General features: G+C 40.2%; 1 protein-coding gene across 1 annotated transcript in view; it reads right to left on the bottom strand.

Moving 5' to 3' along the window:
* FAM81A (family with sequence similarity 81 member A) overlaps nt 1–14,727 on the bottom strand; it is a 61,511-nt gene that overhangs the window by 15,360 nt on the left and 31,424 nt on the right. The window contains exons 4-5 of the mRNA XM_028099909.2: nt 7,981–8,110; nt 5,960–6,066 (exon numbers count right to left, since the gene is read on the bottom strand). Coding sequence (XP_027955710.1) covers nt 5,960–6,066; nt 7,981–8,110 — 237 coding nt within the window. The remainder of the gene's footprint in view (nt 1–5,959; nt 6,067–7,980; nt 8,111–14,727) is intronic.

Below are 14,727 nucleotides of genomic sequence, written 5' to 3'. Positions count from 1 at the left end.
TCCCCTTCATTACTTTTGTATTCATTTTATTATGAAATGGAATAAAAGTAGGAAAGAACATATGACTTAAATAATAATAGTAATAATAAAATAAAAGACCCTAATTATCTGCTCTATCTGTTTTCCTCTTCTTTTCTATTAAGAACTCCTCAGATGTGAGCTGGGTCCATGGCTGCTTGACCAGAGACTACATCCCCAGCCTCTCTTGCAGCTAGATGTAACCATATGACCAACTTGGGCAACAGGACACATGTAAGAGCGGCAGGTACAACTTCCTGGGTCATGCCACCATAAAAAGCTTCTGGGCCTTACCTGGGCAGGAAGCCAACCCCCAGCCCCATGCAACTGTGGAGCTCAGCCCGCAGCTCTGCCTGACCAGGAAGACCACCCACAGAGCACCGCAACTTTAATGCACTTTAACGCATTCATTATTCTAAGTGTTTTGATGTAGTCTTTAGGGTTTCTCTATATAAGATCATACCATCTGTAAACAGGGATAATTTTACTTCTCTTTTTCTGATTTGGATGCCTTTTATTCCTTTTTCTTGCCTAAACGCCCAGGCTAGGTCCTCTAGTACTGTGTTCAACAGAAGTGGGGACAGTGAGCACCCCACCTTGTTCCTGATTTTAGAGGAGAAGCTTTCAGCTTTTCACTGCTGAGTAGTAATTGATTTTAATTATCTGTGGGCTTATCAATCTATGGCCTTTATTATGTCAAAATACATTCTTCCTATACCCAATTTGTTGGGAGCGTTTATCATGAAAAGGATATCAAATTTTGCTTCTTCCACATTATTGAGATAATCATATGATTTTTTTCATCCTTCATTCTGTTACTGTGGTGTATCACATTTATTGATTTGCATATATTGAACCATCTTTGCATCCCAGGGATAAATCCCACTTGATCATGGTATATGATCCTTTTAATTTGCTATTGAATTTGGTTTCCTAGCATTCTGTTGAGAGTTTTTACATCTTTGTTCATCAGGGTGATTGGCCTGTCTTTGGTATCAGGGTAATGTTGGATTTATAAAATGAGTTTGGAAGTGTTTCCTCCTCTTTAATTTTTTGGAAGAGTTTGAGAATGATTGGCATTAATTCTGCTTTAAATTTTGGTAGTATTCATCCATTAAGCCATCTGGTCCTGGGCTTTTCTTTCCTGGGAGGTTTTGGATTAGTGATTCAATCTGCTTGTTATTGGTCTGTTCAGATTTTGTTTCTTCCTGATTCTGTCTTGATAGGATCTATGTTTCCAGGAATTTATCCATTTCTTCTAGTTATCCAATTCGTTGGCATATGATTGTTCATGGGAGTCTCTTATGATTCTTTGTATCTCTGTGCCATCAGTTATAATGTCTCCTCTTTCATTTATAATTTTATTTATTTGAGTCTTTTTTTTTCTTGGTTAATCTGCTTAAAGTTTTGTCAATGTGGTATATCTTTAAAAAAAAACCCAATAATTAGTTTAATTAATTTTTCCCATTGTTTTTCTATTGTTTTCTATCCTCTATTTCATTTTTTTGGCCTAATCTTTATTATTTCCTTCCTTCCGCTATTTTTGGGCTTAGTTTGTTCTTTGTTTCCTAATTCCTTGAGATATAAATTTAGGGTATTTATTCAAGATCTTTCCTTTTTCTTAATGTAGGTATTTATTGCTTCAAACTTTCCTCATAAAACTGCTTTGGCTGCATCCCATATGTTTTAGTACATTGTATTTCCGTTTTCATCTATTTCAGGATTTTCTAAATTTCCCTTTTGATTTTCTTTGAGCCATCTGTTGATCAGGAGTGTGTTGTTTAATTTCCACATATTTGCGAATTTTCCAATTTTCCTCCTACTATTGATTTCTAGTTTCATCTGACCGCCACTGTGGTCAGAAAAGGTACCTGATATGATTTTTATCTTCTTTAATTTATTAAGACTTGTTTTGTGAGCTGCACCTGGGTGACTCAGTCGGTTAAGCATCTGCTTTTGGCTCAGGTCATGATCCCGGGGTCCTGGGATCGAGCCCCATGTCGGGCTCCCTGCTCAGTGGGGAGCCTGCTTCTCCTTCTCCCTCTGCCTACCACCCCATCTGCTTGTGCTCTCTCTCTGTCAAATAAATAAATAAAATCTTAAAAAAAAAAAGACTTGTTTCGTGACCTAACATATGATCTATCCTAGAGAATATTCTATGTGCATTTTTTTTTTGAAGATTTTATTTTTGACAGCGAGAGAGAGAGAGTGTGTGTACAAGCAGGGGAAGCAGCAGGCAGAGGGACAGGGAGAAGCAGACACCCCACTCAGCAGGGAGCCCGATGTGGGACTCGATCCAGGACCCTGGGATCATGACCCGAGCCGAAGGCAGACGCTTAACCGTCTGAGCCACCCAGGCGCCACTCTATGTGCACTTAAAAGGAATTTGTATTCTGCTACTGTTGGATGGAAAGTTCTATGTATGTCTGTTAGGTTCTAGTTGGACAGGGCTTCTGCTGACACTCTGAGGTCAGGGGGTGGGGGGAAACACTGGCATTCAAGCAGGCTCTGCTGGCTGGGCTCCCTGGTCAGATGGGGCTGCTGGGCTAGGCTACATGATCAAACAGAGCCACTAACTGCACTGGGCAATTACCTCTGGTTGGCTGAGGTCTCAGATTGTGTTCCCTGGCTGAGCAGAGCTGCTATTTGGACTCCATGATAAAGGGCTGCAGGCTGAGCTCCACAACTGCACCTGATCGAGTGGGAGCCCAAGCTATGCTTCCCAGGCAGATGTTGCTACTGGCTAGCCTCCAAGTTCAGTTGGCTCCATGATCAGACAGCGCCTCAGGCTACACTCCGCAACTGGGCAGGCTTCTGGGTGTGCTGCACTATGGAGGGAGGTTACTGGCCAGGCTCCCTGGTCAGGTGGGGCCAGCAGCTGTACCTCACAGTTGGGTGGGGCTGGCGGCTGGGTTTTGCCATCAGGTAGAATCACTGTCTGGGCTTCATGGTTAGGTAGGGACCCAGTCTATGTTCTGTTTTGGGGAGGGGTTACTGGCTGGGTTCCCTGCTTGAGCAAGGCTGCAGGCAGTGCCCAACAAGTAAATGGGTGTAGTCTGGGCTCCACTTGCTTGCCAGGGCTGTAGGCTGGACTCTGGAGCTGGGAAGTACTGTAGGGTGGGCTCCGAGGCCACCTGGGGTCACTATTCAGGCTCCCTAGTCAAGTGGGGCCAGAAGTTACAGCTTTTATTTTCAAAGATTATATTTTCTAGAAGTTCTTTTTGGTTGTTTTCCATTCTGGCTGATCATTTTTGATAATCTCTCATTCCTTAGTCATACCTTTAAAACGTGTGTGTGTGTGTGTGTGTGTGTGTGTGTGTGTGTACTCACAATACAAATGTCTCACATACAAATGTGTGTACGTATACATATACTTATTGTATCTGATAATTCCCACAGATGCAGTATTTGGCTGTCTGAATCCTCTTTTTCCTGTTTCTTCGGACTCTATCACTTATGTGGCTTTTCTCCTTGTTTTGTTTTACGATTTCCGATTATACACTTGTATTCCCTAGAACTTCATCTGTTTGTGGGAAGCCTTGAAGACTGAGGATTTGCATTTGCTTACACCATGCATCTCAGGCCACCGTGGCCAAACAGGATTATTCTGAGATTAAATTATCCACTGTGGTTCTCTTCAAGCTGCCTGGGTAATGTGAATTCTAGTTCTAAATCAACATAAAGGCTGTATTGTGGGGGCAGCTGCCTGGCTCCATCAGTAGAGCATATGACTCTTGATCTCAGGGTTGTGAATTCAAGACCTGTTGGGTGTAGAGCTTATTTTAAGAATAAACAAATAAAATAAATAAATAAAGGTTGTATTGTGGTCCTGAATTTTCAAGGAATATCTATTATCCCTCTACCCAGAGCCAAGATTTAGACAGGTGAATTTCCTTAGGCTCTCTTTGTGGAATGGGTTTTTTCCCTACTTCACCCAACCAGGGGTTTACCTTTTGGGTCCCCAATCTGACCTTCTGCCCCAGGCTTTGTCCCCTCTCCCCTATGAACAGCCTTTGTGTCTAGACTTCTAGACTTTAAGTTGTAGGAAGAAAAATAAAGATATTCATGTCTGCTGACTAGTAATATCTCCTAAGGAAGTAATTTAGAGAGGAAAAAATACTGAGATGTTTATTTTTTTCCTCTGTGATGGAAGAGGATTGAAGAGATTTTTTTCTGTACTTGGCAAGCTTGTAGGATCTATGAGAAGTGGTGACATAACTCAACAATTATATAAATACAGATAATTAGAGGAAAAGAAACATGCTTTCCATAAAAGAATTCCTGTTAACTCAGCAACAACCCTGAAACAGCATTAAATATGGTACGATGAGATGTAAGAACCAGGAGGATGATTAATTTAAAATTTCCACATGTCTCTAACACAGTTCTGTGCTGAAATCATCTTTAAAAAATATATTAAGTCAAATACACACACACACACACACACACACACACACCCACACTGACTACTGGCTCTGCTTTGGCAGGAAAATGCCAAGCTCATGAAGATTCATGATAGGAAAAGATGAATGCTTTTGTGACTGAGCAGAAGGGCCGATGATGAGCTTCACCGTGGGCAAGTACAGTTTAAAGCGTCACAGTAACAAAATGGGAAAGTATAACCCATTACAGGGTGCCAACTGGAACGCTCACAATCACCCTAGCGCACACCTCTCCCACCTGCACTACAGCAACCACGCCCCCAACTGATGTCCCCATCTCTGCTTCGGCCCGGTCCATTTTCCGATTGTCACCAAGGCCATTTAAAAATAGTATATAAATCTTATTCTCTCACCCCATCTGCCCCAACCCTGCAGCAGCTCCTTACTGTGCGAAAGCCAGAGACCAAAGCCCTGCATGTGGTATACAAGGCCCTGCCCTAGGCCTGCCTCTGCCCCAGCCCCTGCTTCCCCACCCTCTCTGTTCCAGCCACGTGGGCCAGCTTGCAGCTCCTTGGATGCTGCACTCCTCTGTCCCAAATGTTCTTACCTCCCTCTTTACCTAGTGAATTCCATTCATTCTTCAGCTCTTACTTCAAGCACTGCCTCCTGAGGAAGGAGGGCCCACAACCAGGCCTCTGTTATTCGCTCTCAGAGCACCACTGTATTAGCTTCCTGCAGCTGCGATGACTAATTACCACAACTTGGTGGCTTATTCTTTCATAGTTCTGGAGGTCAGAGGTCTAAAATCAGTTTCACTGGACTAAAGTTGAGATGCGAGCAGGGGTGGTTCCTTCTGGAAGCTCTCGGGGGGGGGGTAGAATCACTGCCTTGCTGTTTTCAGCTGCTGGTGGCCCCTTCCTCACCTTCGAAGTGCATCACTCCCATCTCTTCCTCCATCATCATGTGCTCTTCTCTCAGGACTCTCCCACTCACAGACACTCCGGGGGTTACACAGGGTCTCCCCGGTAACCCAGGGTAATCTACACATCCTAAAATCCTTAATCACATCTGCAAAGTCCCTTTTTGCCAGATAAGGTAACATATTCACAGGGACTAGGACATGGTGATATTTGGGAGACAATTATTCAGCCTACCACATCCATGTACCTTTCCTTCAAAGTGATGGTCACCATTAGTAATAATATAGCTTACACTCACGTGAGTCATTATTTGATGAGGGCTCATCCACTCCCTAGACTACAAACTCCACAAGGTTAGGAACAGAGTCTGTTTTTCTTAATTTCTGGATGCTCAGCACCTAGGCCAGCACTCAACATATATTTACTGAATGACTAGACAGATTATAAGCCAACTACTAAAATCAATAATGAGTGTAAAGTGGCAGTATGCTCCAAGGGAATTTTTCCTCTTAACTTCCATTATTGTTTTCACTTTGTTTTGTGCAATGAATAAAAATGAAGAGGCAAAAAAACTGGACTATGGAATAGGCTTCTCAAGAACTGCAACCCAAAAAAAAGGTCTGTAAGTTGACTACTTACTTTGTATCCAAAAGTTGAAGCTGGTGGTTACTGTCTCTGTGGGACATCTTCAATTTGGTGCTTTGCTCTGATATCGACAAGTCCACTCTGTTCAAAAGCTGAGAAATCTGGGAAAGAAGCTTTGCTTGTAATATCACATCTAATCTTTTCAGAGGTAACCTCAGATAACATTTAGTAAGCTGTATTCTACTCCATGACATTAAGATTCAATATAATTTAATCAATTCATTTAGGAGCTTGCCTTGTCTTTCCACTTCCATTTCCTATCATACACACTCATCAAAAATCAGGACTAGGAACACTGCCAAAATATTCATTAGACTCTGAGTACTTAACTCTATAGTTCTCTGATAAACAAGCCTACTTCCTCCCCAGGAACACTATGTCCACCTGCTGGCACAAAATACAATGGGGGTTTTTTTGTTGTTTTTTTTTTTACCTTGGAATTTCTACATGAGCGTGGCTGCTAGTCATAGAGAATGGAACTCTTATCACTTAAAATGCCATTAAGGTACCAGATTTACCTCCATATCTAGTCAAGTCCCCAGAAAACAGATTTTGTAAATTATATCCCTCCAACTCATTTTTTTCACTACCTATCCCTTTCCTTTGTCTTTCTACTAAAATTTAATATAAAACTAATCCTACATGAAATGCGTTTAGTTGCTGCAAAAGTTATGATGTTCTATATTCCCTTACTTAGAAATTCATGGAATGAGTATTTATGAGACCCAGAACAAAGGAAAAGTATATCTCTTTTTATAGATTTCTATATGTATTTTACTTGGGTTGGCTACTGGGGAAGCTTAATATTTCCTAAGCATTTATTTCCTGATGTGATAATTCTGTCCTCACTCATTCTTTGAAAAAAATTATTGGACTTGTTTTTGTTGTGGTGTTTTTTTTATGGCTTTATAATATCTATGTTTTTCACATAAGTAGATTTAGACCTTTATTGAATATATTTTGGACATGAGTACTTTGAATCCAATAAATTGACCAGATATCCCATTTTACTGGAATGGTCTCTCTTTACATGAAGAATAGCAAGCAGGGCAGATACTGTGGGGCAAATCCTAGAAAACAGGCCCCTTTATGGCAAAGGGAAACTTTTAAGTAGCCAAAAAACAAACTGTAAAATGCCAAGAGTTTGGGTTTATGAAATTGATCTGTGAATTTCAAGGTGGATTACTCTAAGATTCATCAGCCAGCCTACCTTCTAGCTTTGTCCGAATCCTTTCCCACAAAGGACTGTGATGAGGTAGCACACAGCATGAGGCCCGGTGCAGTAACTATTTCCTGAACCAAAACTTGGGACAAGTGGCCTATAAAAGAAAGCCTGGGGGCGCCTGGGTGGCTCAGGTGGTTAAGCGTCTGCCTTCGGCTCAAGTCATGATCCCAGGGTCCTGGGATCGAGCCCCGCGTCGGGCTCCCTGCTTGGCGGGGAGTCTGCTTCTCCCTCTCCCTCTGCTGTTCCCCCTGCTCTCACTCTCTCTGTCAAATAAATAAATAAAATCTTTAAAAAAAAAAAAGAAAGAAAGAAAGAAAGCCTGATCACTTACCTATGCAAGAAGTAGTTTTGGAGCTATAATTTAGAATTTCTGGAATACAGTCATTGTTTTAGGAATGGGGGAAAGAATCTTTAAAAGTAGGACCGTACCAAAAACTCTCGGTGCTTTGCTTGCCATGCCCATGAAGGGCCACTGCAGTGAGACAGAGGGAGGAAGAAATAAGGAAAAGATATTCGGGGCGCCTGGGTGGCTCAGGGTCCTGGGATCGAGCCCTGCGTCGGGCTCCCTGCTCGGCGGGAAGCCTGCTTCTCCCTCTCCCGCTCCCCCTGCCTGTGTTCCCTCTCTCGCTGTCTCTCTCTCTCTGACAAATAAATAAATAAAATCTTAAAAAAAAAGAAAAAGGAAAAGATATGCACATTCTGGGAGCTCTGGCTGGTTTCTCAACACCATGTTATTCTTAGCTAAGAACAAATTACCTATTTTTAAAAGGCTACCTGAAATCGGCCATACCTGTCCCTCTGCATCTTTGATTTTTGTTTCCAAGATAAGTTTGGCAGCTTGCTGTTCTTTGTTCAAGTGCTGGAGCCCCTCGTAAGTTGTTTTGTGCTCTGCAGAGAGTCTGGCTATGCTGGCGTCACATCTGTCCAGGCAAACAACAAAGCTAACTCTTATTAAAGTTTAAAAACAAGCACTGAAGCTTCTTGACGTACTGGAAAATGCATGACCCCACTCCAAGAAACTGTACTATTCTGACTCATTCTTTTACATAGAGGTTCACAGGAATATAGAGAGCTACCCTCATTATGGTTTTTAAGTTAAACCACAGGGATGTTGCTTAATAAGAGTAGGGATGAAACCATCAAAGTAGCAAAGGCTTTACAGTGCTCATGAGTACAAAATTGTACATGCGGTGAGAGCCCAATGACAAAAGGCTTATATAGTGTGCTGGATGTGGCCTTTACTCTCTGGTACCACCTCCGTCCTTCCAAGTTCTTTGGGTCTTCTTTGGATCTTGGAGGCCACTTCTACCACATTTGAAAGTACTGCTCCTAACCTTTTACCACTGTGAGGCTGCCTGCTTTGAGTGGGGTCCAGAGCAGGAGAAGGCTGCGCTGCGGGTCCTAGCTGCTCTGCTCCTGGGGCCTGAGAACTTGGCAGTTCCGATGGTGCTCAAAGTATCTGTGGCAGGGAAGCTGTGTGGGGGACCTCTGTCAAACCCTAACAGCAGAGTCACAGAATAGCCCCCTGGGAATACGGAGCAAAGTCATGCCCCGTTCCAACCCAATCATCCTGCTCTGAGAAGTAGCTGTTGGCTTGCTACTGGGCTCTGGTAGAAACTACATGCTGAAGCATGGGACATTAAGTAACCATGCAACCTGGGCAGTCTGTCATGAGCACCAAGCTTTAAAGGGAGGCATATGAGCCACATGCCATCTTCAAGGGGAAGGGATACAAAGCCATCAGGCTTAAACAGGTCCCAAAGGATAAGTAAATTGCATGAGCCCAGACTCCCGTGGCATATACTCTTGCTACTGCCAACTTTCCTTCAACTCACACAAATGGCCTCTTGAGGAGTTCCTGAGGACCAGGTGGACCGAAGGAGGAAGAGTCAGACCTGGTCGACGGAAGGTGCCAATACAATGACACCTTCCAGAAGAAGACTGCTGATACTTCAAAGCCCACTCAGGAGTGGCCCTCAAGGGTATCAAGGAAGGTAAACCCTCACAGTTGGCAGAAGTTCAAACAATGTATCTGAGGATTCATTTTGCCTAGAATAAAACATGGCCAGATGTTCATGGGCATTGGCTAATGGTGAGAGCCACAGAAGAAAGACAATTGGAGGACTGGTGACAAGGGGAAAGGGTTATATAAATGGATCGCTCAGAATTGACAGAGCATTTTTGTTTCTTGTGAACGCTCTCTGTATCAAAGGGGCAGAAGCCCAAAGACTGTACTTCCCAAACAACCTTGCCAGCCGGGTTCTGACTCAGATCCCACCAATGAGTGGCACTTACGCTCCCCCGGCAGGGGCGGGCAGACATGTGGTAAACTGCCCATGTGATAAACTACGGCCACCTCCAGGCACACTCCTGCAAATCACTTACTTCCATGTTACACGTAGCTAATATTATCAATGTCTCCTTTCTGTGATTCTTGTACATCCTACTTTCCTGGGAGCCAATAGCAGTTTCCTTCTGTTGTTTCCCCAAATCTGCCAATGGTTTTACAAACTCTAATTTCCTGGATTAAATCCCTTCCTGCTAAAATACTTAGAGTGGTTTCTGTTTTCTTGACCGAACCTTGATGCATATATAGTCATTAAAATTTCACAAGGAAGCAAACAAAATATTAACCAACTATCTCTGGATCATATGTGATTTTTAAAAAATTTTTCACTCTTTTCTAAATTGTACAACTTTTCTGCAATAAGTATATATAATTTTATGATCAGAAGAACAATTATACAAAGAAAATATTTCGATCAACAGCCATGTACAAAGAATACATTACAATTTCATGGAATATGCACTATCCTACCATCTTTCCCTGGGCTCCCCATGAAGCAGAAATGAGGCCGGAGCATAAGGAACACAGAGCTAGAGAAATGTGGGTAGAGTCACCGTCATCAAGTGAGGTCAGGTTCAAGGCAATATATAGCAGAAGTAGAGAGGCCGGAGTTGGAACCCCAATCCATAATTCACTCATTCAGTCAATAAGTATTTGTAGGATGACTACTATGTGTCACATGATAATCATACAAAATGAGGACATAGTGGGAAATTTTTTCTTCAGTACACAAACCACACAATCTAGAAATTAAAAAAAAAAAAAGATTCTCATGCCACTACCATGATAATGTTATTCAGCTTACGTGTATATTTTTTCTATTATTGATGGAGATCTTATCTGACATTCTGTTCTTGTTCATTATCCCGTGACTCAGACAAATAAGCTCAGAAGATTGGGAACTTGCTGAACAAGTCACTATAAATACACAGATTGAAGAACAAGCCTGTGACTGCTCACAGTCAGTAAATCAGCAGTCTGCGATCTTCCTAAAAGCACTGGGAATGTGTTCTTTAAGATGTTTATCTGCACTGGGGCCTCAACGAGGTTTATAAACTGTTTCCTAAATGACTTAGATACTGAAAAGGATCTCACTCACTAAATCATATAAAGTATTTGCAACCAACTATCAAAAACAGCATAGTAATTGATAAAGGTTAAGGTATAAATCCCTCTAGAAGTTTGAAAAATAAAATACTGATCTATAGTTTATAAGCCTGAATAAAGATTAGACGGCATGCTAGTGCTTGGTTAGGCTTTCTAATAAGCTATAAGATTTAACAAATTTACTAATCATTTTGTACTGAAATGTTGCAAATTAAAACTACTACCTGCTCTGTCAGTTAAACATGGTGGACTGAACACATGCCCTCATTTTGGCTCCCTCCTGAAAACCTATCCAGATGACTCCAGATGAATAAAGAGGCGTAAGTCCAAAAGGACAAAAAAGAATGGGAGGAAAAAAAAATATGGGAGAAAGTAGAAAACAGACAGATGGTGCAGAAGATGGAGCAAAGCGTATGTTTTGCTACAGCTGGTGCTGTAAGCTTGAAGGGCTCCATATCTAAAAACCAACAGACGTAAGAAGAAGTTTTAGTTTCCACAGGGCAAGAGAGGTAAGAACTGGCTCCACTCGTGACAGAACACAGGAACCAGGGTAACCAAAACCAGAGACTTGAGTGGGGCTCCACCAGCTATGGAAAGCTCAACAAAACAAAACAAAACAAAAAACCTGGATCAAATGAGTTTAAAAGAAATATGTTTAAGATACTGAAAAAAATCAAAGAATAATATCTATCAAGAGAACTCTAAATTATTAAAAAAAAAAAAAATAGGCGGAGAGGAAAGAAGAACAAGTGGGTAAGAGAAAAATGAGAAATCCTAGAAGTAAACCCCAGTGTCTTCGCAGACCTAACTCTAGACTGGACATGACTGAAGATAGAGTCAGTGAGTTAGAAGACAGTAGCAAGGAGCTCACTCAGAAGGCAGCAAAGACAGAGATTAAAAACACGGGAAAATAGCTAAGAGACAAGGAGGACAAATAAAGACATGTTAACACAGAAAGAGGAGTTGAGAAGTCCCCAAAGATGGAAATGGAGAGAATGGCCTATCTGAGGGGTGAGTGCTGACAGTTTTCTAAAACTGAAGAAAAACGTGAGTTTTCAAGCGTTCAGTGAATACAAAGTGGTGTAAGCAAAATAAATAGGGCATAGTGAAATTCTGATAACCTATTACAGATAAAATCTTAAAAGCTACCAGAGACTAAAGACAGGTAACCTACCAAGGACCTACTGTAAGACTGACAGCACACAGTAGGTATCAGAAGACAGCAGATACCATAATGGTGGAAGATGATGGAGAAACATCTCCTTAGGATTGAGGGTAAATAACATATTATTCAAGAAAAAAACGCAAAATAAAGACAGAGACCGTTTTAGACATGCAAAGATTAAGAAATGTATTGCCCACAAACCCCAAACTGAAAGAGTCACTAAATCGTGTACTTCAGTAAAAAGAGAAGAGTATCCAGGAATGCCTGGCTGGCTCAGCTGGTAGAGTATGTGACTCTTGATCTTTGGATTGTAAATTTGAGCCCCACATTGGGTATAGAGATTACTTAAAAATCTTAAAAAAAAAAAAAACAAACACTCAGAGAAAGGACTGGGATGCAAGAAACAAAGGTGAACCAACTGAGATTATTGGTAAATTTAATTTATTGTATACGCTGAAGAAAGTAAGCTACCAGCTCAATTATTCCAACCTTAAAAGTCTTTTCTTGGTACTGACTCACATTTACCTGAAGCTGAACAACTTGTTTAACTCATTTTGTTAAAATGCTATAATTCTCTTTGGAAGTAACAGAAAAAAAATTAATGGGACAAATTTTTTTGTAAATATTGACTTAAATACTTAAAATATTTTCAAAAAATATTTTAAACAATCTGACAAAACTGCATATATGCATTTAAATTTTTCAATATTCATAGTACAATATACACAATTAAGCAATAATTATGCCATTGTTCTTCTGTATTAGAAATCTTTTTTGAATGTCAATGCCCAATGTTGGAGAAGTTTGTAGAATCAAGGTGTATCACACACTACTGGTGGAAAAATAAATTTTACAAGCTTTCTTTAGGGCAACTTGGCAGGATATACCCCAAATCTTGAAACATGAAATATTTCTCTGTGCCTTTCAATCTAGTGTCCAGTGAATACAAAGTGGGGTAAGTAAAATTATTAGGTATTAACCCCAAAGAAAGAAAGCTGTGAGAAAAAAAAAAGGCAAACTAAATATAGCTCTGTATCTGTGTAAATTCCTGCTGTTTCACTTGCTTCTATTTTAGAATACAGACCAAAATCCTTTAAAATGCCCAAAAAAGGTTGCTCCCTACCCTCTAATTTCCAGCATCATCTCACACATCTCTGTCCCTTTTCTCCTCCTTTTCATCCAGCAACATTGATTATATTTCAGGGCTTTGAACTTACCTTACTCCTTCCTACTTCGAGGCCTTGACCCATGCTGTTTTCTGTCTGGAATATTCTTCTCTGACTACTTCACTTGGTTAGTTCCTATTCATCCCTTAGAGCTAAGCACACAAGTCATTTCCTTAAGGAAGCCTTCCCAGAGCCCCTAGAGATCAGGCACACCAATTATACAATTCGAGAATGCCCCACATATCTCTTTTGCTGAACTTCTTGTAACTAAAACTCTTTATGATTGTCATTATTTTGGATCGCTTACTTCTTGTTTCATAATATACTCTCATTATTGGTCCATGCATGGCTCACTTTATTCAGTTAATTGTTTTTAATAACTGCTCCCATGAAAGTAAGCATTTTGAATCTTGTATCATCATTCCCTTGTTTTCCTATTAAGATAATTAATTAAAAGCCAACAAACACACTTTTAACCACAGAGAACAAACTGATGGTTACCAGAAGGGAGGTGGGGTGGGTGGGTGAAATAGGGGATGGGGATAAAGGAGTGCACTTGTGATGAGCACCAGGTGATGTATAGAATTCCTGAATCACTGTGTTGTACACCTGAAACTAATATAACACTGTATGTTAACTATCCTGGAATTAAAATTAAATTGACTTTAGACAATTAATTGCATACACACATGTATGTAAGTACATGTATATGTACATATGTATGTACATATATATGTACATATATAATAGCATGCATATTTCTCAAAAGTATGTATATGGATGTTTTAGTTGAATTTAACTTTTACAAAAGGCATTATGTCATATGCAATATTTTGGTACTTATTTTTTCCACTTATTATATTGCTAAGACTCATCTATATTGCCATATGCCACTGCAGTTCATTTTGACAACAGAATAACATTCTATTGTTCATTATAATTTACTTGCCCATACTCCCATTGATGGGCACTTTGGGTTATTTCAGTGTTTTGCTATTGTGAATGATGCTGTTGTGAACAGGACCCCTTGTGGTACAAGAATTTCTCTTATGCAGAAATTGATGGATCATGGATATGGGAATGTTCAACACTGGAAATGTTCAATATCAGACTCCACTAACTCATACTCCCACTAGCAATGCATAAGAGCTCCTAAGAAGCTACAACCTATCTAAATGCTTGGCATTTTTAGATGTCAACTGTGTGAAAAAAACATATTTTGTTGGTTTCTGAATTTTCATTTCCACATCATCCACAGATGTTAAATCTCTTCACATGTTTATTGACCAATTATGTTTCTGCTTTGGTAAAATGTCATTCACTTTTCTTACCCATTGTTATACTGGGTTGTTGCAATTATTCTTATTAATTTGTAGGAAGTCTTTATATGTTCTTAACACTAATCCTTTACCAGCCAATATCTTCCACAATTTGTAATACCTCCTTTTCATCTTTAAAGGGTCTTTGGATGAGCAATGTTTTAAATTTTAATATAATCAAATCCATCCTCCCCTTGTCAAGAAAAAAACCCTCCCCTACCTAAAGGTCAAAAAGATATTCATCTATATTTTTCTATTAAAAATTTTTAAGTCTGATGGACATTGAGGAGGGTGTGTGTTATAATGAGCACTTGGTATTATATAAGACTGATGAATTGTGCACAGACCTGTACCCCTGAAACAAATAAAACATTATATATATGAATTGAATTTAAATTAAAAAAAATTTTTAATAAATAAGGAAAGCAAAACT

This window comes from Eumetopias jubatus, unplaced genomic scaffold (genome assembly GCF_037043125.1).
Source record: "Eumetopias jubatus isolate StellerSeaLion01/CBP00866 unplaced genomic scaffold, mEumJub1_p1.0 scaffold_7, whole genome shotgun sequence".
NCBI lineage: Eukaryota > Metazoa > Chordata > Mammalia > Carnivora > Otariidae > Eumetopias > Eumetopias jubatus.
The sequence above is the reverse complement of the archived record's forward strand: the minus strand, read 5'-3'. Positions and strand labels throughout refer to the sequence as shown.